This window comes from Capricornis sumatraensis, chromosome 8 (assembly GCF_032405125.1).
Source record: "Capricornis sumatraensis isolate serow.1 chromosome 8, serow.2, whole genome shotgun sequence".
Classification (NCBI taxonomy): domain Eukaryota; kingdom Metazoa; phylum Chordata; class Mammalia; order Artiodactyla; family Bovidae; genus Capricornis; species Capricornis sumatraensis.
This window is the reverse complement of record NC_091076.1, coordinates 4,952,718-4,977,820: the sequence shown is the minus strand read 5'-3', so window position 1 is coordinate 4,977,820 and position 25,103 is coordinate 4,952,718. Positions and strand designations below refer to the sequence as shown.

Here is a 25,103-nt window from a genome sequence, read left to right as displayed (position 1 = left end):
CAGTGGCAGCCCCATGCTCCCTCTCCCCTCACCATGAGTGGGGGGATCCGTCTGACACCAGAGCCTGGCTCTGCAGAAGGGCCTTTGCAGGGAGGATCCTTTGGTGTGTGTTCTACTTTTTAGTGAAGCAGAAGGGATGGTGGAATATGATGACTTTGGGCATTTGTGACCCCCGTGTGACCCCCACCCAGGCCAGGTCAGAGGACAGTCCAGCTTCCCACCCGAGGTCCCTCACGTCTTCCTCGCATTAACACACCTGCAGTGGGAACCCAGCTTCTGCCTTGGGCTGCTTTAATTTGCTGTCCTGGAACTTCAGCTAAGCAGAACCATTCAGCATGTACTCTGTTCATCTGACCCCTTTCATCAGGGCAGTGTCTGTGAGGCTCTCTGGGCTGTGGCACAGAGCTGGAGGTCTTCCTTTTCCACTGACATGTGTAACCCATCACCATATACTGCAGACCTATCCAGTCCAGCACAGAGAGGCACCCAGCTTGTTTCCAGTTTGGGGCTATTATGAACACAGCTGCTGTGAACATATTTGTACAGGCCCCTGGTGGACATGTACACTCATTTCTAGAGCTTGTATTTTCAGGAATGAAACTGCCGGGTCACAGCACACACACAGGTTTAGCTTTAGTAACTATTGCCAAACAATTTTCCAAAGTGCTTGCACCCATTTACATTGCTACCAGCTTTCCATGATTTTTAAATAAAACTTTTTATACTTTTAATTGCAGATAGTGTTCTCTACCCCTAAAGAAAATACAACTGTGTTGAACTTCAGATGAATCACTATTTTTTCTGTCCTGTGGATCTGCCGGTATCAAAACTGATTTTCAGTTGATTTATCTATTGCTGCTGCTACTGCTAAGTCACTTCAGTCGTGTCCGACTCTTAGCGACTCCACGGACTGTAGCCCACCAGTCTCCTCCATCCATGGGATTTTCCAGGCAAGAGTACTGGAGTGGGGTGCCATTGCCTTCTCCATGATTTATCTATAAATCGAGGCAAATTAAATTGTTTTAGAAAAAACCAGACTAACCATGGCACAGTGTGAGAGCCTCGAGTCCAGGTTTCCTCTGGGAAGCGAGAGGCCGCCAAGGCATGGCCTGGGCAGGTGGGCTGTGCTCCCCTCTCCGGTGGTCTTTCGTGACCGGGGGTGCAGAGGGGTGGCGGTTAACCTCTCTCCTGCATTTAGTCTTTAGCAGGTGGCCTGAGGGGCTCTCCAAGGTGCTGTTCACCTCTAGATTCTCCCTTTCGCCCCAAAGCCAAGAAGAATAAAAATCAGCCCAAACTAACAATGGCTGAGGCTTTCATCAAAGTTTCTTCACATAGTGAACCATCTACGCCTTTTCAAACTATACTCTTTGAATTTAGGCTTATCTGCTACAGGACACAATCTAAATTTCTAAACCCCAAATCATGACAAAATGGATATCTGCATGTCCTTAAACCGGAAACTTCTGGGACCCTGCTGCCCCTCTAAGCCTCCTGATACCGGTTGGAGAATGAAGGTCTTTCTCTGGCTGCACTCTCACAGCATGACCAGTGCCCACACCTTTGTGAATAGAGTCCCATTTAATGTATACTCTTCAACACTTTCGGATTTCCCCAGTATTGAAATTAGAAACCTGTAGAGATTGTTTTGTGAGTATTCCTGGAACTTTTAAATGCATTTTTTAATCAGAGTCTAATTGCTTTACAATGTGGTGTTAGTTTCTGCTGCACAACAGTGAGCCAGCTATATGCATACATATATCCCCTCCCTCCTGGGCCTGCCTCCCATCCCACTCCCCGTCCCACCCTTCTAGGTCATCACGGAACATGAACCTGAGCTCCTTGTGCTACAGAGCAAGTTTCCTCTAGCTATGTGTGTTACACAGGGTAGTGTGTATATGTTGACCCTGATCTCTCAGTTTGCCCCACCCTCCCCTTCCACGCTCCCCGTGCCCGCATGTCCATTCCCCACGACTGCATCTCTATTCTGGCCCTGAAAATGGGTTCATCTGTACCATTTTTCTAGATTCCACATATATGTGTCAACATGAGTGCATTTAAAGGAAATTTTTACCTTAATGGCCTTAAACCGTTCAATTTCATGACGTAAATTGTTGCAACAATTATTACAATTGCAGTTGTTGCAAAAGTCCCCGCTAGCAAAGCAGTCACAGTACCTGTGGATGAAACAACACAGCGGGTCAAAGGCACCCAGCGAGGAGATGAAAATAGGGGTGCATATACCTATAGGGAGAGGGCTGGCCGGCACGCTGGGTCAGACATGACATTCAGTTACCTGATTCTCCTCTTTCTGTGAAAATAAATCCACTGGGATGATGTTCTCCAGTGACCAACACAGAAGAGAAAGACTCGTGAAAATCATGGGTTTCATAACACGGCAGTTGGCAGAGCAAACAATATTGCAGCCAACATCCACTGGCATCCATTACCTCCGTCCCCTAATGCCCACTGCCCTTGTTCCAGGAGAGCTGTAAGCTGGGGAGCACACAGCCATTTCCCTATCAACCATCCCAACCCAGCCACCACCACTGAATGCCAGTTCACTTCTCAGCCAGACCTTGCCTATGAGAAAAACCTAGGGGACCTAGAGGTGGACCCAGGCTTTGTCGCACTTTCACTCCAAGTCAGCATGTGGAGGAGGGAGACACAACTGGGGCAGAAACACAGGTGAGTGCTGTCACACGTGATAACACAGGTCTTCCACGTGCTCAGAATCCACAGAATGGCAGGCTGAGTAGAGCTGTCTGAGCATCCGCCTCCCCACCTGAGGTCCTGGAGCCAGACAGGCAGTACCCTGGGGCTCAAGTGGCCAGCACCTTCTCTGCTGTTTCATCCTTGAAGAACTCTCAGTGTTGATGACCATGAAACCGCTCCACATGCTCCTGGAGGAGCTTCCTCTCGTGCCGCATGACCGAGACATTTACAGGCCTGAGGTTTTTCAGTATGAAGAGGGACAAGACACTTTCTTCAACTCATGTAAGAATTCAGCATCTGAACAAAGACTCCTAACAACCTACCTGTAATCTGCACCCCTGAGAGGCTTTGGAAGGCTCATTAACCACCCCACGGCTTCAGCTTGTGACTAGAGAGGACCCATAGTGTTCTCTTCCTGAGCACAGTTCATGGAAAAGAGCTTCATATGTAGATTTAATATCAGCTTTGCTACTAGTTTCTTATGTTACCTGATCCAAGTTATTTATGTCAGCGTCTAGAGCCAGGACATGAGAATTCTGCCACTTGACTGCCTGGTCTCACAGAGTTGCTGAGGGAAGGCCTGAAGCCCTGGTGTGCTTCCTTCGACAGAGTGCTGCATGAAGGCAGGAGGGCCTCTGCGTCTGGCTATATGGTGGACTAGATGCTTGCAGAAACCTTCCTGTTATAGAATTCCTAAGCATAGCTATTTTAACATTTATTATTTTAATATTTTAAATAATGTGTCAAAATTCATGCCAAACAAAGAGGAGAGTAAAGGAGATTGTCGGGTGTGAAAAGATAAGAAACTATCAGCCCAGAGGGGTGAGTTCTGTAGCTGCCAAGTGTTGTCCTGGGCCCTTTCCTGTCCCTAGTGGCCCGGAGCTTGGGTTCAAATTGGCCACTCCTGCAGGAGACAGCGTCTGGGCTACAGAAGGTGGGAGTCGGATCAAAAGACCCCTTATTAAGTGTGAGTCCTTGAAAGGTAACCTTCCCTCAAATCTACTTCATGGAGATTTCAGAGCACAGGGACCAGAAAGAAGATCCCAGAAGGTTCTAGAAAAAATAATACAGGTTTCATACAAAGGGTGAGAAAAAATTTCATAACAACATCAGAAACTAGAAGAAAATGCAGCAAAGCCTTCCAAATCCTAAAGGAAAACTTAATTAGTTGAAGTTGAAAACCCTACCATCCGTCCAAAGTGATCATCTTAGTGCGAGGCCAGCCATGATGCTTTCAGACAAGCACAGTCTGAAAACGCTCTCTTCCATCACGCTTGCTTGGGAAGCTGCTGGAGGGCATGCTGCCTGAAAACAATGCAGTCAATCAAGAATGAGGAAGATAATGGTGTCCAGGAGCCGGGGGTCAGACATGAGGAAGAAGCAAAGGAAGCCCTGGGACCGATGCTGGAAGGAGGGTCCGTAAGGAGAACTGTACCTAGGGCTGAGAACCAGCCCCTCAGGAGCAGGACCTTGACAGCTACAGGAAAGGCTTCCTCCAGACCAAGTCACTGAACAGCTAGTGTGTTCGCATGTGTTGAGAAAGCAGTTAGACAAGCAGAGGAGAGTTAAGGGTTAAGTTAGTGTTAGATACATTTAAAAACTAATATTAACGTGAGGGAGAAGAGAAAGAAGTTGAGGGAGAACATTAATCAAGCCTCAGATGTGTTTTCATAGTCATAAAAACACTACTGATCTAACAAAGTACATCTGATGTCTGGGAACAGGCCACGTGCATGTTGGGAGGGGGTTAGGTGTGAGTAGGAAGAGGAAACAGCTAAATCCACATCTTTCATGGAACAAAAACAAGAGATCATGCCGAAACTGAAAAGCCATAAGCAGCAATACCGGCATGTTATTTAGATTTATGGAGGCAAATACTAGATGACTTGGTTAAGGGGCTGAAAGCATCTGGGGATCAGAAAATAAGGAGCAATTATCAGGAACTACATTTTTTGCCATAAACCTTGTATAATTATTAGACTTCTCTTTTTTTTACTGAGCCACACAGCTTTCAGGATCTTAGTTCCCTGCTGCTGCTGCTGCTGCTGAGTCGCTTCAGTTGTGTCCGACTCTGTGCGACCCCATAGACAGCAGCCCACCAGGCTCCCCTGTCCCTGGGATTCTCCAAGCAAGAACACTGGAGTGGGTTGCCATTTCCTTCTCCAATGCATGAAAGTGAAAAGTGAAAGTGAAGTGGCTCAGTCTTGTCTGACTCTTAGCGACACCATGGACTGACCAGGACTCAAACCCACGCCCTCGGCAGTGCAAATGCTGCATCCTAACCACTGGACAGTCAGGGAATTCCCTATTTGGCTCTTTAAGCTATGTACATATGACCTGGATAAAAGCAACAATTAAAAGTCAGAAAGGATAAACCGAAAGATAAAGAGTTAGATCCAGATTCAGCATAAAATGACAAAGAAGTTAGAAATACGGGAGAGATGAAGTGAAATGGTCCCTAGTTAGAGGGTAACACATGTCTGATAAGCATTACAGGACAGAAAAGAGAAACAGAAGAGAATTATACTTGGAGTGAGGATACTTGTGCTTTCCAGTTGTGGGTCCTCAGATTTCAGAAAACTAATGACCCTCAAAAAAACTAATAAAAAGAAAAATCAAAGATAAAAAGAAAATTGTAAAACTCCAGAGAGAAAAGACATTACCTAGACTGACCACTGACTTTGTGTTAGAAATAATGGAAAACAGTAGAACAATATTTTTATAGCATGGAGAGAAGAAACTGACAATCTAGAATTTTATACCTAGTCAAGCTATGTTTAGTCACTGAGATCCAAGCTGGGCACATTTCTTTTCTCGCTGTACACACTTTGCTGGGTGATTTTATTTACTGACTACTTTTTAAAACTTTGGGCTCCCTTGGTAGCTCAGTTGGTAAAGAATCTGCCTGCTATGCAGGAGACCCCAGTTCAATTCCTGGTCCAGGAAGATCCCCTAGAGGAGGGATAGGCTACCCACTCCAGTATTCTTGGGCTTCCCTGGTGGCTCAGCTCGTAAAGAACCACCTGCAATGTGGGAGACCTGGGTTCAATCCCTGGCTTGGGAAGATCCCCTGGAGAAGGGAACAGCTACCCACTACTGGCCCGGAGAATAGGCCTGCAAAGAGTTGGACATGACTGAGCGACTTTCACTTTCTTTTTAAAAAACTTTATGTAGAAGATTTGTAAATCTGTGTCACCAAAGTCTCATTTTCTTCTTTCCCAAACATCATGAAAGGGTTTCCTCACTTGCTGCTCATCCTTCCTCATCCCCATTCATTCTTTAACCTACTACTCTCGGACCATCTTCTGCCTCCCTCTAACTCTCAAAGGGGGTCAACAGCCTCCTTAACCAGAAAGTGCAAGGGCCCCTGCACTGCATTCACCTCACAGCAGCGTGTGACACGATCAGGCTCCAGAACCACTTCCCTGCTGCCTATCAGACATTCCCACCTTCAGCTTAGGGTGTCCGCACCTTAGGTTTCGACCTTCACCTTCAGCCTTCACCCTGCTCTTGCTGCAGTCTCTCTGCATTTGTGGTGTCATCACCCACCCAGTGACATGACCCCGAGTCATTTCTGATGACTGCCTTTCTCTCTTTTCTCATATCCAAGAGGTTACCAAGTCTTCTGACTCTGGCTCAGAAATGTCTTTGCTAATTGTATTCTTGATACAAGAAAATAACATTTGTTGTAGCTTTTTAGAATATAAATAAAAAGAATAAATCAAAATAATTCAGAATCCTGCTCCCTAGAGATGACCATTTGGTGAATATATTTCAGAGTTTTTCTGTAAAACTATGCGTGTTGTCAATAACTACATGCTGTTTGGTTGCATATAATACATAAATAAAAACAAGATCATATTCTATACAGTTTCAATATGACTTTACTATGTATCAAAGTCAGTACTCAGTATGACAGCTTGCTTTTATTACTTCTCAACATGAACATTAATATTACATTAAATAGATTTATGCCACTGTAATGACTGCACTGTATCCCACTCTATAGAGTGATTAGTCATTCCCCTTAAACTGAACATTCAGATTATTTTGTATATTTTGGTATAATGAACAATATTATGCAAATGGCACTGGCCTCCTTTCTGTTCCCAGAACCCGGTGCCCTCTCTCTCTTGCCACTTGGCCTTTGTACCTACTATTTCCTCTGCCTAGAATGCTCTGACTGACCCACTTTGAATCCACCTCTGCCTCATTAACTCCTGATTAACTCCTCCTCATCCCAAACCCCTCCCTTCCTCAGGAAAATCTTCCTGGCTGTCATACTTGGTCAGTTCCCCCATTACCCTCTGCCCATTGCTGTTCCTTTGCCACACATCCACCATGCTCTCTGTGTATGTGACTGTTATATTCATGTCTGTCTCCCCAGCTGGACTGTGAGTGTTGAGACGGCAGGGACCATAACTTATCTTGTTAATTTCTGTTTTCTGTATCCCTGAAATCACAGGAATCAAAAATATTTGTGGAACGAATAAATAAGAGTGGAAAATGTATACGTCTCTTTACATACAGTTTGAAATGTCCCTTAAATCTGTGGGTTTTTCCTCATCCTGCCATCTCTGCCCTAGTTCAGGTCATCATCATTTTTGTCTATGCTGTTGTGATAGTCTCCTATCTATCTGAAGGAAGTCATCAACTTCCTCCACTTTGCCATTAGTTTTTTAAAACATATATCAGGCAAAAGGAAGCAAGGAAAAAACAGTAATCAGAAAACACAGAAGTGGTACTCTGTATTTCTGGTGGGAATATAAAATGGTGTAGTCATTGTGAAAACCAGTAATGTGTTTCCTCAAAAAGTTAAATAAAAAGTTACCATATAATTCAAGCAATTCTACTTCTAGGTATATACCCCACAGAAATGAAAGCAAGAACTCAGATGGACACTTGCACACCCACGTTCATGTCTGCATTGTGCACAGTAGTCAAAGGTAGAAACAACCCAAGTGTCTATCAACAGATGATGGACAAACAATCAGTGGATAAACAAATGCAGTCTATGATACAGTGGGATATTAATCAACCTGGAAAAGGAATAAAGTACTAATACATGCTACAACATGGATGAACCCTGAAAATACTATGTTAGTGAAAAAAGCCAGACCCCAAAGCGCAATACTGTATGAATCCACCTATATGAGGTACCTGAAACAGGAAAACTAAGAGACAGAAGGTAGGACGGAGGTTTGCCAGGGGTTGGGGGCAACAGAAACCTATTTAATGGGAACAACCTTTCTATCTGAGATGACAAAAGGGTTCCAGAAATGGGTAATGGTGATGGTTGCTCAACATCATGAGTACAATTAATGCCACTGAATTGTGTATTTAATAATGGTTAAAATGGTAAATTTTATGTTTTGCATATTTTACCATGATTTTAAAAAAGCAAGGTGCAGATTGCACGTGTGAAATGCTGCCATTTTGGAAAAGAAAGAAATGAATTTTAAGACTTCAAAAAAAATTTATGAGACTTATTTGTGATACAAATAAGGCCACATATATCAATAATGAGACAAAGAATGCAAACAGATTTTAAGGTCTATTGAAACATGGATTATTAGATTTGCTTTTTAAAAACCCAACTATAGGACTTCTCTGGAAGCCCAGTGGCTAAGATTCTGTACTTCCACTGCAGGAGGTTCAAACCCTGGTCAAACCCTGGTCACTGGTGGGTTCGAACCCTGGTCACTGTGTGGCATGGCCAAAAGCATAATAGTAATACAATAAGTAAATAAAACAAAATAAAAACCCAACTATATTTAGATGACAGAAGACACACCTAAAACACTACCACACACAGTATGAACATAGAAGGGTGTTAGGAGCACCAAAGAAAATATGGTGTAGTAACAGTAACACACAAAAAAAGAAGACAAAGCCAAAAGCACTAGGACACAGAGTCACACTTAACAGTTAATGGACTAATTCACAAAAAAGATACAACAGTCAGGAATCTGTACACCTTTCACTATAGGCTCAAAGTATATAAACTAAAATGGAATTATAAGGAAAAAATAAGCAAATTCACAATCATAATGAGACATCTTAATGAACTTTTATAAAAAACAGATAAATCACACAAAATTTAATAAGGATTTAGCAGATTTAAAAAACAAAACTAACAAACTTGAACTAGTGGATAGTAAATGCATCTAACAAATAGAGAATATACATTTTTAAGTTTATATAGAATATATTAAAAATTGACCAAACATTGTCATAAGGTAATCTTCATTAATTTCAAAGTATTGCTATCATACAAACCATATTATCTCATCACATTATAATTAAACATAAAAATTGACAATAAAATGTTGCTTAAAAATATATATACACAGATACATACACATATATGCATACATATATATCTGGATACTTTGAAATGTACACCTAAATAATTCATGCAGTGAAGAGAACATTACAATGAAAATTACAAAATGCTCTGCGTGAATGACAATGGAAGTAGCACATAGCTCCTGGAGGGTGCAGTAAAGCAGTGCACAGAGCAATTTATGGCTTTAAATGCATTTCCAAAAAAAAGACTGTAAATAAATAAGCATTTAACACAAAAAACTATCAAAACAAGGGAATAAAATGACAAAGGAAGGGGGAGAAAATGGGCTTCCCAGGTGGCACAGTTGTAAAGAACCCACTTATTGATGCAGGAGACTCAAGAGACTCAGGTTAGATCCCTGGGTCAGCAAGATCCCCTGGAGAAGGAAATGGCAACCCACACCAGTATTCTTGTCTGGAAAATTCCATGGACAGAAGTGCCTGGCAGTTTGGTCCATGGGGTCACAGAGTCACATGACTGGGCATGCAGGCGTGCATTGTAATAATTATTATATGAGGGAGAAAAGAGTAAAGAGTACAAAGTAATGTTTTAAAACAGGAATATAGGCAAGAAAATCAATAAAACCAAAAGTTGCTGCTCTGAAATGACTGACAAAACAGACAAATCTCTCATGAGACTGATCAAGGAGAAGAAAAGATACAACAAACAACAGTAGAAATTAAAATTAGAAAAATGTACAGCTCTAACTACAGATAGATAATTTTTAAAAATAAAAAAAGAGTATATGAACAGAGATATACTGAGACTTGAAAATGTCAATAATAATAATAATCAATAATCTTCAAGAAAATATAAAATAAAATGGACTCAAGAAGAAACACAAACTTGGAGACGGCAACAAGTTGTAAGGAAAGTGAATGAGTACTCCATCTCTTACCCCCACTCCAAATCCCAGACATTAAATCAAACAGCTTTATGCACAAAGTTTAATCAAACTTCAAAGAACTAATAAATCCTATCTTGCCCAACTTTTACAGAGGCTAGAGAAAAAGAGGGTCCAGTGGGAATTGGGAAGACTGCTAATGCATTTTATTAGGCAATTCAGCACTAATAGCAATTTCAAACAAAGAAAATATGAGAAAGGAAAACTACAGATCTATCTCACTCATGAAAAAGACACAAAGATCCTAATAAAATATTGAAAACTAAATCTAGCAGTGCACATGAAAGATAAAATCAATACATCATGATCAAATTGGGTTTAATCTCTGGCCTACGAGGGTGGATGACCATTAGAAAGTGTTACCATAGATCAAACTGTAAGATTAAAAGAGGAAAACAATCTGATCATTTAAAAGAATGCAGGCAAAAAGGCTTTGATAAAATTCACCACTCATTTATATTAAGAATTAAAAAAGAAAGCCACTTAGGAACCCAGGCATACATAGAAGGACACTTTCTGAGTCTGAGGTGGGCATGCGGCAGAAAACAGCCCACACGCCCCCTCACTCTGCCCCTTGCCACAGCTCTAGCTGAGAATGTGGTTGACTCCGCTTCACTTCCCAGCTTCCTACACTACATGGTCTGACCACACGACTAGGTTCTGGCCAAGGGACGTTGGGTGGAAGTGGCTGTGGCTATCAGGATTGTGCCTTAGAAGGTAGGGAGTGTGCCTTTACCCTGCTCTTTCCTCTCCCCATGGCTGGAAGGCGAGCCGGCGGCTGGGGCAGCCCTCTTGGCCACACAATGGAGGCACTTGAGGATGGCAGGACGGCTGCTGGAGGCGGAGGCACTGACACCGACCAGCCTCCACAAGAGCCCTGCTTGTCGTTCAGAGTCTGTTACAGTGTCTAGGCACGTCCTCTGTGTACTATAGAGCATTTCTCAAAAACCTACAGCAAATATCTTATTCAGGGAATAAAATTTAGGTAAGGGAATTTTAGAAGTGTTCCTGTGAAAATCAGGAGGAAGGCAGTACCCCGCACCAGCATTCCCTCATCACAGCTGTAGAGGTCCTAGCTAAGACCACAAGGCAAGGAAAAGGAAAGGATGGTAAAGGCACCATCAAAGACACTTTACAGACAAGATGATTGCTTAAATACAAAGATGAAGGAAATTCACAGATGAATCATTGCAACTAAGAAGTGGGACCCTTGCAAGGAGCCGGATTAAGAACCCAGAACCAGACCCACATGTGTACTTCAAACTCTGACAGCTGACAGGGAATGGATGGCAGATCACATGGATGGGTGACCATATTAGGGTTTTGCAATAAATGGTGCTATAAAATTAACTGTACATATGATAAAAATTAATTTCTACCTACTTCCATTCACAAAAATAAATTCCAGGTGCATTAAGGCCTCAATGACAAAAAGCAACCCTTTAAACTTTTATAAATAGTCTAATAGCACATCATTTAACCTTGGGATATGGCCGGATTTCTTAAACAAGGCACACAAAGGCAGTAACAATAAAGACACGTGACAATTTTGACTATATTAAATTGAAAACTTCTGTTCAACAAAAGTCACTACTCATTTTCTGCCATGTGTATTAAGTGCCCAGTAGACATCAGCCTTGCACTGGACACTCCTGTGCAAATAAATAAGACCCAGACCTCCTCACCATGAGACTTTCAATCGTGCACACGTTCTCTCTCTCAGGGTTAGAATAAGGGTCAGACAGGGTCAAAAACCCACGTCTAGGGCCAGGACATATACCTTGGCCCCCAACCCAAATTCCACTCCCTTCTGTTACCTCTGTGGGCCCCCCTCTAAGCAGAATCACTTTTCCTCCTAGGAAGCCCAGACTGATCTGCCCCACTGGTAACAGCTATAATGGAAACCGCAAGATGAGAGTTGGAAAAGCATCTCCCTCTCTGGTGTCAGGCTCCTCCACTTGGTGGGTCAGTTGGGACGGACATAAGGGTTCCAGTCTTCAGTGGAAGAAAATCCAGCTGCCTGCAGGTTGATGAGCGAGAGCGGGTGATAGTGTCTCAGGGCGTGCTGCATTCCTAAGAGCTCATGCTGTCTCACCAGTGCTGTCCACAGTCTGGGTATTCTTGCAGGAGGCGTTTGTATTGTCCTTCTTCTTTAGTCCACTCTCGCCACTGCCCAGGAAACCACGTCTACAGCCCTCACTTGAGGTTTGTGGCCCCTCTCTTGGCTATGAAACACCATGCCTCATCTGTTAAAGACACTGTCCTCGAGGTACAGACTGCTTCAGTGCTGGCAGACAGCAACGTTCCAGCCTCTGTGGGTGGTCTCACTCTGTCCCTTAACGAGAAAGTGACAGTACTATTCAAGAAAATACCCATGATGCTCTGTGGTACGTTCACTTCCCGCAGGCACATCATATCCTAAAATTTTAGTTGTAGTGCTTGAAAAGACTTGAGATGATATATTCTTTGTTCATTGGCATCCTGGCATATCCCTGGCTACAAACACTTTAAAACTTTTGAACAACAATAAAAACAAAATTTTGAAGTATAAGGTTTTTGAGTTTCAAGGGTAAACAGCAAAGGAACTGAAAACGGTGGCTCTAGCTGAGGGGGCTGAGTGTAAAGTGTCCCCTCCTCTCCCACAGCAAGATGGCAGCAGATGATCTTTCCAGACTTGGAGGCAAAGTTCGGAAAGCCTGAACACAGAAGTCACTGGAGTGGCGGCCTCTAGGGAGAAGTCTGCGGGGGGGAGGGATGCGGATTATGATGCAGTTCTCTCCATCGTATTCAGATATACTTACTGATTTTTACCCACATGTATGCATCACTCGGATTTTTAAAAAATACCATAATGTAGTTTTCTCTTTACTAATGGCCAATTAGTAGTAATCCCTCTTAACATTTATCCAAGAGAGATTCCCAACAACGTGGGACAAATAGACTCCAAGAAAATTAGATTCCACTGCTTTGAACATGACTTAGCTGCGGGGAGTGAAAAGCTAAAGGAAGCTAAGAGCTATGACTGGTACCGATGCCACGCTTGCTAGTGGAGCCACAGTGGTGAATCCACCCCTGACTGGCATCAGGACGGGTACCTGCGGCACACGGAGACACAGAGTGGTGTTGCCCCCAGCACAAGGGCACAGATCTCACCAAGAAGGCCCACTGGGCTGAATATGCCCATCTCTTGCCTTTCCAAGAGCAGTATTTCTGGAGATAATTGCTTTCTCAGTGGTAGACTGATACCAACCAACCAAAGATGAACTGTTCAGAGTGCTATGTGTTAATTTTTGGTGGAAACAACATCCCCTCCGGTGCCTATCATGTTCCCAGCCTTTATTCAGGGCCCCCTGCTTCTCAGGATGCTGCTACTGAGGAAGCAAGCTCATCAGTGATACGTGTGAGTTTAGAGGTGCAGACACAGCACACACTGGGAGGGCCACACACCCCCTGTGCGCGGCACCCCACTTCTTTGGAGTAGGCGGCCCCCGCAGCCCCCAGACACAATGCCTTCCCAGGACAGCACCACAAACACTCTGAACCTCCTTTTCATTTGTTCCAACGCTGACCAAGCCCCCTTGTGATGATAAAATCTTTCCTTAGCACGTCAGTCAGCGATTAATCTGGAAAGCTGCTTCTAGGCAAGAAGCTATTTCTTGGACCTTTCCATTATGAGGTAATCAATAATTAACCCTTCTTCACTTTAGCTTGGTGGCTCAGACAGTAAAGCATCTGTCTACAATGCGGGAGACCAGGGTTCGATCCCTGGGTTGGGAAGATCCCCTGGAGAAGGAAATGGCAATCCACTCCAGGACTATTGCCTGGAAAATCCCATGCACAGAGGAGCCTACAGTCCATGCAGTTGCAAAGAGTCAGACACGACTGAGTGACTTCACTATTCACTAACCCTTCTTCAGTTCAGTTCAGTTCAGTTCAGTTCAGTTCAGTCGTGTCCGACTCTTTGCAACCCCATGAATTGCAGCACGCCTGGCCTCCCTGTCCATCACCAACTCCCAGAATTTACCCAAATTCATGTCCATCGAGTCGGTGATGCCATCCAGCCATCTCATCCTCTGTCATCCCCTTCTCCTCCTGCCTCCAATCCCTCCCAGCATCAGGGTCTTTTCCAATGAGTCAACTCTCCGCATGAGGACGCCAAAGTATTGGAGTTTCAGCTTTAGCATCAGTCCTTTCAATGAACAGCCAGGACTGATCTCCTTTAGGATGGACTGGTTGGATCTCCTTGAAGTCCAGGGGACTCTCAAGAGTCTTCCCCAAACCACAGTTCAAAAGCATCAATTCTTCGGTGCTCAGCTTTCTTCACAGTCCAACTCTCACATCCATACATGACTACTGGAAAAACCATAGCCTTGACTAGACGGACCTTTGTCGGCAAAGTAATGTCTCTGCTTTTCAATATTCTATCTAGGTTGGTCATAACTTTCCTTCCAAGGAGTAAGTATCTTTTAATTTCATGGCTGCAATCACCATCTGCAGTGATTTTGGAGCCCCCCAAAATTTAGTCTGTCACTGTTTCCACTGTTTCTCCATTTATTTCCCATGAAGTGATGGGACCAGATGCCATGATCTTCGTTTTCTGAATGTTGAGCTTTCAGCCAACTTTTTCACTCTCCTCTTTCACTTTCATTAGGAGGCTTTTTAGCTCCTCTCACTTTCTGCCATAAGAGTGGTGTCATCTGCATATCTGACGTTATTGATATTTCTCCCGGCAATCTTGATTATAGCTTGTGCTTCTCCCAGCCCAGCACTTCTCATGATGTGCTCTGCATATAAGTTAAATAAGCAGGGTGACAATATACAGCCTTGAGGTACTACTTTCCCAATCTGGAACCAGTCTGTTGTTCCATGTCCAGTTCTAACTGTTGCTTCCTGACCTGCATACAGGTTTCTCAAGAGGCAGGTCAGATGGTCTGGTATTCCCATCTCTTTCAGAATTTTCCATAGTTTATTGTGATCCACACAGTCAAAGGCTTTGGCATAGTCAGTTATCATTCCAGTCCCAAAGAAAGGCAATGCCCAAGAATGCTCAAACTACCACACAATTGTACTCATCTCATACGCTAGTAAAGTAATGCTCAAAATTCTCCAAGCCAGGCTTCAGCAATACGTGAACCGTGAACTTCCAGATGTTCAAGCTGGTTTTAGAAAAGGCAAAGGAACCAGAGATCAAATTGCCAACATCCACTGGATCATGGAAAAACCCTTCTTAGAGACATCTTATTTCCAAGTCCTTAAGAGCCGCCTCACTCTGTCCCCAGTCAGTGTACACCTTGCTCTAGGCTTCATGGGTGGTTCATGGGCAACTCAGTGGCCAACCCAGCCGGCAGCATGGCAGCCCTTGTCCACAGGAACCCCTTCACCCCCCAGCTCTGTCCACTCTAGTCTCTTCCACCTCATCCTCCACCGCATCAGAAGTTTCCATCTGGGCTGGCCACTCTGGCTTGACAGTGTCACATGGTCCAGGCTTTCCCTCTGTCCTCCTTCCTCCTCACCCAGCTGCATTTTTAGGGTTCCTGATCAGTAGTCTCATGGCGTGTCCAGCATTCAGAGAGGCATAGGACTTGCATTCACAGACTAAACCAAAGACAACTCAGTCTTTACATACAGGCAACCCTAGAGTTTAACATTAACTTAATCAATTTGTTTGTTCAGTTTCGTTTTGTGAACCAGGTTTCACAGACTTCTGGATTTTTACCCACTTCTGCACCCCCATATCACTGTCCCATCAATGGAGCTCTCAGTGACTTCAGCAGGAGCTCTGCAATGGAAAAATCATGTGGAGATAGTGGTTAGGGTTGATAGACATCGGCATAAGGCGGTATTCTCCCCTTCCATCACGTAACTTAGAGCTAGGCGGGCACTCAGGGCAGAAGCTGAGAGCAGACAGACTGCACGAATGAATCTCCACATGACAGGTGGGGATGGGAGCTCAAGGGCACGGTGCCACCAGTCATGGTGACTGGTCCACCTCCTACTCCAGCCACACAGTCCACCCCAGCCCGGATTCTGCTTCACAGCCTGCCCAACCACCCCCCCGACCGAGCGTCCCAGGGCTGGTATCCCTGGGGGAGAACTGTTCTGAGAAGAATTCAATATAGAGTAAACCGATTCATCCAGCTTTTAAAAACTAAGATGCGGAAATGTTACAGTTAATGCTCAACAAGAATGCAGTGTTTAGCACTTGTTGGAGGGGCTGGAGAATGTAAACCAAAATCCAAGAAAATCACACCACTTGAGGCGCAGGCAGAGTCTTTTACTAAGTTAGTTGGTCAAGATAATACCGAAAGACCCCAACCAGGCTTAGGCACTAAGTGCTGTTTCTTGTCGCTCTGGTTTACAAGGAGCGTGAGGACATGGCTGTTGAGTCTTAACTGTAGCATATGCACTACTAGCCGTTCATGCTTGCCTGGACCGTGCTCCACTTACTGACTTCTAAACAACCTTATTTCTACTTAATAATGAAGGATTTGCGATTACTTACAATTTCAGACACTGGGATTTGGTACAGTTACATGGCTTTTTAGACTTTGTGTCCAATGAACTAAGAGTTACTCTATAAAGATTAAAAAAGAAAATGTATTCAGATCATTACTCTTTAAAAAGAGAATTAGCTAAGCAGCTGGTGTTTTTGAACAAAGACTGAAAATCTCAACACCAGAGAGTTATAGGTATCATTTATCAGTGCCAGATCATAAGGTGGAGTGGTATGCAAATTCACAATGTGAGGAGCAGGCCTGGCCAGGTCCAGCTGCACGCCCAGAGACCCTATTGCTGCCCCCTCCCCAAGCCCGCACACAGTCTCGGGGAGCAGATGGCCAAACTCGAGGGCACAGGCCCCAGGGAAAGTGAAAGCGAAAGCGTTAGTCACTCAGTCATGTTCGACTCTTCATGACCACATGAACTGTAGCCCGTCAGGCTCCTCTGTTCATGGGATTCTTCAGGCAAGGATACTGGAGTGGGTTGCCATGCTCTTCTCCAGGGGATCTTCCCAAGCCAGAGACTGAACCTGTATCTCTTATGTCTCCTGCACTGGCAGGCCGGCTCTTTACAACTATGACACACAAAGTTTTGGGGAGCAGAGGTATTTCATATCACTGGGGCCTTGGACCTTCCCCAAGCTTCTTCCATGGATCTGTTTAAACCTCTACTGTGTGTGGCACCCCACACCAAATAGATTTTTATTTTTGTATTTTTCAAATCAGAACACTAATGAAGAGTATAAAGAAACAAGAGATAAACAGCCGTCCGCTGTGTTAGAGCTGACTAGTATTACCACTAGTATCAAATGTGTTTTGAATGTTATCATGTGGGTATTGGGGACTGCCCTCCTAACTGTTCCTTTGGGGATTAGCCCAGAAGCCATTTTCAGGGGTGTCAGAAGGGGAGAGGTGAATGTGTGCTGGATGCTACTAAACCTGAGGGCGACTGTGGGTTAAGAAACGGACAGGGTCCCAAGTGCTGCTCAGAAGCACTGCTGCCTGAGGGGACTTGGGATGTCGGCACTGTGAGACGGCGGGTAGATCTTGGGGTTGAGCAGGAGCACACACGCCCAAACACCAGCTGTGATCGGGGCTCTCCCTCCCTGGGCCCGTGGCCCTCGAGTTCAGCCTCCTGCTCCCCGAGACTGTGTGTACAGGCATTGCCTCTGTAGCACTGGCTGCTTCTAAGACCACATCTTGGTCTTGGTCTCAGGAGCTATGGCAGTGCTCGGCACACAGTCTTGCTGACAGCCCCCTGGCATCCTGCAGAGCACGGGAGCCACCCTCTGCCGTGCGCTGCGCCCTCACACACACAGCTGTCTTCAGTCAGGGGAGGTCAGTCTAACGTCAGCTCAGGCCCCCGCCCCCATGCCCCTCTCTCGTTGGTTGTAAACGGTCCCTGACTCCTGGCTGAGCTACTGTGTGTTGCTTCTTCTGGAGATGTCTCCCATTTTTAAGATTATCTCCCCACACTATGTTGTTGAATCTTCATTAACTTATTCTTCATCTAGTCTAGTTTTCCCCTTCATAGAGAGGAGAGTGGCAGCCTTCTATCCTCACGGGTGCCTGCACGTGTCAGGTCTGGCTACACTACCCCTGGTCCCCCAACCTGGATCAGATGTGGGCTGCTCAGAGGAGGGGGACACAGGCACCCACTTCACCACTCTTGCCCTCGGCCTTGCCTCTAAAATGAGGCATGGTGTGGCCTGGCACGACCTGTCCAGAGGAACCAAAACTCTTCTCTTTAAAAATGGAGTAGGGGCCCATGGAGACACTCCAGTGGTGACCTGCCGTGATTGTGGAAGGAGAGAGCACAGTTCAGTGAGTATCTACAGTGCAGGAAGGTGCCAACAGGCACTGACTATGAGATCACTTTGTGGCTGGACTGTCATAAGTGCTTCAGGGAAATACCAAAATATACATATATACACATATCTTTTAATTTATGTTGCCTGTTCTAGAGGAATCCACCAAATAATTTGGGACGTGAGCTATATACAATTGAAAAGTTAGAGAACAAAAGATATTGTATAATCAACTATCAAATTATATGATATAGATTATAAATGATATAAAATTTGAGGACAGTTTAATAGAGATGAAAAAAACAAAACAAACTACTCCTGAAAGAAGTAGAACTTGACATTGACTTTCGAGGGTGTGAAGTTTTTTTGTTATTCATCAAAAGGATGTTTCAGTTGAAATAACAGCACAAGCAAAGACACCACATCAGGGATGAGCAAAGAGTGCCTGAAGAGACAGTAAAGGGGCAAGTTCACTGCAGTGGATTAAACTGGAAAAAACTCCCATGGCTCTAATATTAATAATATTTGTCTACTCTTCCATGCCAACCTGAAAATTAAAGGGCTAGAGCAGATCTGGACAACTCTGCCTCAGAAAAGCATTATAAACAAACTGTACCACACTGAGATATGACCTCATCTTTAGGAAAAAATTTCCAGAGAAGCAGACTCGTGAATTTTATAATTTTCAGTATGTTACCAAAAATAAAGACATCAGGGACACATCAGAATTCACAGTGACGTCTGATGGACAATTTGATTGTTAAAGCCGTGCAGAGTGACAGGACATGAATTTTTATTCATATGATAAGCTACTTAATAAGTCAGCCAGTTCACCACCTATATGTCAAGAATGGTGACTGGGTCAATTCACCCATATGGACTGCTTGCTGTAAGGCCCAAGCTGGCCTGCATCTAAGTCATCTATCTCAGGACGTTTACACCGTATGGGCTGACAGAACATCCTTTCTCATGTCTTCACACCTAGTTTAACCTTGTGGTCTGGTGAAAGTTTAAAAAAAAAAAAAAAGCCTAACAAAGCATCTAAAGAGGTCTAGCAAATAAGTCATGGTTGGGAACTCATACAGAATGAAACAGCCAGCAAATGGTTTTCTGACAGCTTCCTCACCAACAATACCAAGTTGGTAGAGAGTCCAGTATGCCATCAGTGCTGTGGATGTAGAGATAATGATCATCTGGGTGATTCAGTGGCATGACATCAAATCAAGTAATTATTTGCAGCAAAAAATACAAAAACAAAGCTCATGTTGTTCCTGGCAAACCTTCCTGGCACATCATTTATAATAGAAAAATATTTTATGGCCTGCATAATTACTTCACAACACAGAAAACCTTTAGAGACCGGGAAGAAGGCAGGGGAGGGTGGGAATAAGGGGAATGCGCTGAATGAGTTCCCTCGTTGCTGCTCCTGTGGGAAAGCACATCAGCTGCAATACAGAGAAACGCCAAACGGCACTCGACTCCGAGAGCCACACCTGAAAGAGAGCACCGGAAGCACCAAATGCCCATGGATTCGGTAACAGGCTAGAGCACACAGTGTGCAAAACTATGGGCTGGATGCTCCCAGACTGCAAGCAAGGTAAAGTGCGTATCCTCAGAATCTGAAAATCCTGGGTCATATGGCGTCACCAAAGATGTAGTACCATCAGCAAATCTAGAAGCTGCTCACAGAGTTTTGTCCACAAACATTATGAGCCATGATTACAGAACCAGTCAAACAGCAACCGCAGACCCATCATGCCAAGATAGTGAAGCCAGGAGAATGGCTGCCGTAGTCTTAGTCAAATTAAATGAGAGTCAACAACTGAGGTGGCACAGAATTACAACCAGCTCCACGACCAACTGCTACGACCGAAGCAGCAAATCATGCGAGCAACTGACATTCTCCAGCGACGAAGCAGAGGTCTGTGTTGACTGCATCCCACCGGGCCCCCAGAACTCCACCTAGCGGCTCACCTAAGTCTCTCACACGGCCCCGATGGCTCTCCTCACCCTCTCATCAAAGTCATAGTGAAGATGTGCCTAAAGGCAGACACTGCGGGAGGCTGGGGGCACTATAGACCAGCCCACATTTCCTAAATTGCTGGCCTGACTCCTTTCAGGCCCTCAAATGTACTTTTTCATTAGGCTGTGTGCCCCAACTTCTGGAAGCAGGAAGAGGTGGCCCTCCATAACCATCTAGATGGCTCCATGAACAAAGAGGGCTGCTCTATTCACTGACAGCACATGAGTGTGAACGCAAGAAAGTTTCAACCAGCTTGGTTAGTTTAATTAGTTACAGTTATAGACATGATTTTGAAATGTCCAGACAAGGTCCCAGAGAAGCGCAGCCATGTCCACCTGTAGACCATGTGCCTTGGACCCTGTCATTGAACGTGAGCAAAGGCAGCGGGCAGAGGCTGCCATAAAGGCACGGAGACTGCAGTCAACGTTAAGTGACTGCCACACCATCACCTGTGTTGATGGCAGCAAAAAAGAAACAGAGCAGCCCGGTTTAAGCCGATGTGCTCTCAAGACAGCTAGGATCGGCAGCAAACCTCCGAAACACTGACACTGGGCAGTGGGCAGAGAGTGTAAGTAAATGAAGGTTACAGACCAGGCTTTCAAGCAACCGCAAACCAGACACTCACAGCGGTACTGTTAGTGCCCTGCTGAATGTGAAGTCCTCTTTAGAAGTCGTGAAGGTTTGCAGGTGAAGCCGACTTTAAACTCAGAAGAAAATCACAAACATTCCCCAGAGCCTCTTAGACTCTTACATTACAGTGACAGTTGCTTTTAACTCTTACCCAGCCAAAGTTATTTTTGGTGGTGGTCCTGGAAGAGTTGATCCTGAGGGGAAAGCAGGCCCGCTGATTGCAGATGGTAAGGCTCCACTGTCAAGCTGTGTAAAGTCAAAGGCAAGCATAATTTGAATTAGCATACATTTTTAAAGTTTATTATACCTCCCCCCAGGTATAGACAAAAGTGATTTTCTTCTGGAGGTTTATACCACGATCCCTTTACAACAACATCCAGGCCTTGTTATCACCATGGTTCTGCTAACACCTGAGCAGGTTCCAGCCAAGGGTTTCAGTAGAAGGGAGAGCCCCAGTCACCTCACCCACCAGACCACAGGATGCCCTGGGGCGAGAAAGCCTGACTGTGGTCAAAGACTGAGGTAGGCCAAGGATTCAGGGCCAAGCCATCTACCAGCTGACAAGCAGCTCATAGGGCTGTCAGTCGGTTGCCCAGTGTTACTACAATGGATGTCTTTTTCACTTTTATGAACTACAAATTCGGAAATAAATTCAATAACATATTTCTATAAACTAAACATGTTCTTTAATTATTATTATGTTCTTAGTATAACACAAGAGATCTTGACATTTGAAATCTCATTGGCAACCATTACTTTTTCATCTAATCATAAAAGATTTTGTAATCAGTTTTAACAAATTCAAAGCCAGTGTCCTACTCTGCAGTGTCCATGTCCTTTGCCTTCTTGGTTCTCACGCTCTTTTATTGTATGTTATCCATTCACATGGCTTACAGGGAAAGGAGAGGGTAGCAAAATCAACACTGACCTTTCTATCTTAAAAGAAGCTTGAAGAAATTTCAACTGTTGAATAAGTTTAGATTTTGAAATTATTTGTGTATACACAAACATCCTATCCTTGTCCCTTCCTCCCTGAAAACTTGAAATTTAAAAATAAGCTTTATTTAAGAAACACAGTTTTGGAATTTCCTGGCAGTCTGGTGGTTAGGACTCTGTACTTTCACTGCTAAACACCTGGGTTTGATTCCTGGTCAGGGAACTTCCCTGGTGGCTCAGATGGTAAAGCGTCTGCCTACAATGTAGGAGACCCGAGTTCAATCCCTAGGTTGGGAAGATCCCCTGGAGAAGGAAATGGCACCCCACTCCAATACTCTTGCCTGGCGAATCCCATGGACAGAGGAGCCTGGTGGGCTGCAGTCCATGGGGTCGCAAAGAGTCAGACACGACTGAGCGACTTCACTTTCAGGGAACTAAAATCCCACAAGCCACTCAGTGCAGCCAAAAAAAAAGAAGCATGATCTTGGGAAAACACAATTTATCTATCTTCCTTTTCTCTCTTCTGCTTCTTTTATTATTGTGTGTAATCATTCCCTGATGGGGCCTGAAGACACTGAGAAACCACCCAGGGTCCAAACTCCTTCATTACAAATCCCCCACCACAGTCTCACAGGGGAGTCACCACCAGGACCACGCCCGTGGGTCTTGCGAGAGCTGGGAGGCTCTGTGTTCCTCTTGCTGGCTTTGCCAGAGGGAAGTGTTCACCAGTGACTGCAACTGTTTCCTTTACAGTCACCCAGACACCCAATTATTGGGCCCGCATCTCCTCGTGGCAGTCCATGAGGAGTAGACTTCTCTGGACTTTTGCCTTCTTTTGAGGAAGTGATTTCACAGTTCTTGAGGTTGAGACGATTCTCAGAATAAACCCGATATAATTTCTCTCTTTCTCTTTTGCTTATTTATTTAGCCTCAAAGTAAAGCAGAGAAAAAGAGATGTCTTAAGTAAGATGAATTCTGTCGCATTCCGCTTCCTCCTGCTCTCCCCTCGCTTGCTCCACCCCTGCCCCGTCGGCCTCCTGACTGTCTCCACAGCCTGCTGGAGCCATACTCTGCGTGCTCTGCCCCGTGCCTGAAAGGCTCTTCCACATGACAGTCACATGGCTCACCTCTTCCTCTCTAGACTTCGCTTGAGTGTCACCTTCTCAGTGGCGCCAACACTGACCACCGTGCTTACACTCGCCACCTGCCTTCCTCCTCCCCAAACCCCCACCTCCAGTGCCCCTCCTCTGCTCTCCTAGCATGCAGTATGATTTATTTATTTACTAGGTTTGCTTATTGTCTGTCTCCCACACTGAAATGTAAACTGTGGGAGGGCAGTCATCTGTTCTGCTTTGATTTGTTTTAGGGGGTTCACTGAACATTGGCTCACTGGTGTAACCCAAGTGCTCAGGCATGCTGCCCTATTGAAGGCCACCCTCTATGAAGGCCTGATACACGTTAGCTTTGCTCCAGCCCTCAGTCCACAGATATAACCGAGAATTGCAAGATCTCTGCTCAATGGAGCTTGTATTCCTGTGGGTGGATACAAGCAAACAAACAAACTGAAGAACACAAGACAGTTACTGTGTGCAGAGAATCAAACAGGTACTGCGGCAGTGAGTGGCCGTCTACACTGGGGACGTACGGAAGGCTCTTCTGGAGAGGGGACATGTTACATCAAGACTTAGGGAAAAGAGTACATTTGTCTTATATTTAATCTATGCACATTATGGTGTAATAATAAAAGTATTTTAAACTAAAGAGCATTTTCCTGATGTGGACAAAGGTGGGAAATAAATATTCCAGACCAAGTGAGGGGTACGTGCTGATGGGTGTCAGGACCACAAAGGGCACCTTCAGCAAGTGGGGCAGAGCTGGGGTCCGAGGCCACAGGAAGGGCCAGGTTGTCTCACAGAGCCGGCAGAGAAGGGGGTCTTAGACTCACTCCCAGTCTAACTGCCAGTGCCTAACATGGGGTGAAGGTGTTGGATACTTGGTTTAACCACTGATTGTAAAACAGAGGATAAATATGCTTTCTGAGTAATTCAAACTTAAACAATTGAAATTTCAAGAGACAGTAATACCCTATTGTATTTTTTTTTATTAAAGCAATAACTCACTTGTTGTGTAATGAGATTTAATTTTGCTGGTACTGGCAAAAATCTTCCTACTAAAGTAGTCATGGGTTTAGGCACATCTGTAAGGAAGACAATTACAATTAATTGATAGCATATATTGATCCTTTTCCACTTGCACATGGAAGAAAGTACAAAAATGATAATGTATCATGAATTTGACACGTGCAAAGTCATTTACACTTCTCTTGATCCTATTTATGTTTTCTATAATACCTTTCTGGTCAATGTTTTCAGCTTGTTTGTTTTGTTTGCTTGTTTTTACTTATGCCACCTTTTTTCTTTGTCATAATGCTACTTTACTTGAGCTTCCAGGGATGTTATGCTAAAAAAACGTTGTCAGTGCCCAGGTTCCTAAAGTCTGGGCCACGGTGCCCTCGAGTGCTGCAGCACTCACCAGGGAGGCACTAGATACTCACATTTTCAAAGAGAGCACAGCGCCACCTGTAGGATGACACACCAACTACTTTCAGTTTCTGTGTATTCTTCCTCAGATACTAATTTACTGGGATGTAAACACTCATTAGGCTATTGGGAGCAAACTGCTGAAGATTGGAACCGATAACATACTTCTTTGGCCTAAGCACGCCATGAAGAACACCCGTGAGACACTACGGTCCCTGTGAAATTCCATGTTTGAATTGGAGTGACAGGAGAAGTCTCCTGATTGCCCACCTACTGAGGGCTTGTGCCTCCTTTGAGAGGTGTTTCCTTGAGATTTACGTAACTGAATGCATCTATTTCATGGTGATATTTAATGCGTTCACAGTGACAAAGGAAACTAGGCTGGGGGCTGAGCAGTTATGATGATATGACAAGGAAATAGATGAGGAGAGCATTATGTAAATCTTCCTTCTGGGGATGACCTAAGGCATTAGGATTCTGTCGTGTTCCAGAAGGAAGGGAATTGGGAAAGAAACCTTCTCTGCCTGTGTAGAGGATCAGAGGAAGCTCTAACCCACAGGGACCAGAGCCAGAAAACCCATGGCTGGTGTGCAGCAAAGTGCTCCTGGAGGCGCTTTGCATCATAGAAAAGTAAATGCTTTAGAAGCATGTTACCTGTCCCTGCGTAAGGAGACTATCAGGATGGAACAGGAGTCACATTCTGT

The 25,103-nt window shown here is 44.6% G+C and overlaps 1 protein-coding gene across 1 annotated transcript in view; it reads right to left on the bottom strand.

Moving 5' to 3' along the window:
• TESMIN (testis expressed metallothionein like protein) overlaps positions 1–25,103 on the bottom strand; it is a 39,438-nt gene that overhangs the window by 4,494 nt on the left and 9,841 nt on the right. The window contains exons 4-6 of the mRNA XM_068979098.1: positions 23,980–24,056; positions 21,075–21,169; positions 2,072–2,174 (exon numbers count right to left, since the gene is read on the bottom strand). Coding sequence (XP_068835199.1) covers positions 2,072–2,174; positions 21,075–21,169; positions 23,980–24,056 — 275 coding nt within the window. The remainder of the gene's footprint in view (positions 1–2,071; positions 2,175–21,074; positions 21,170–23,979; positions 24,057–25,103) is intronic.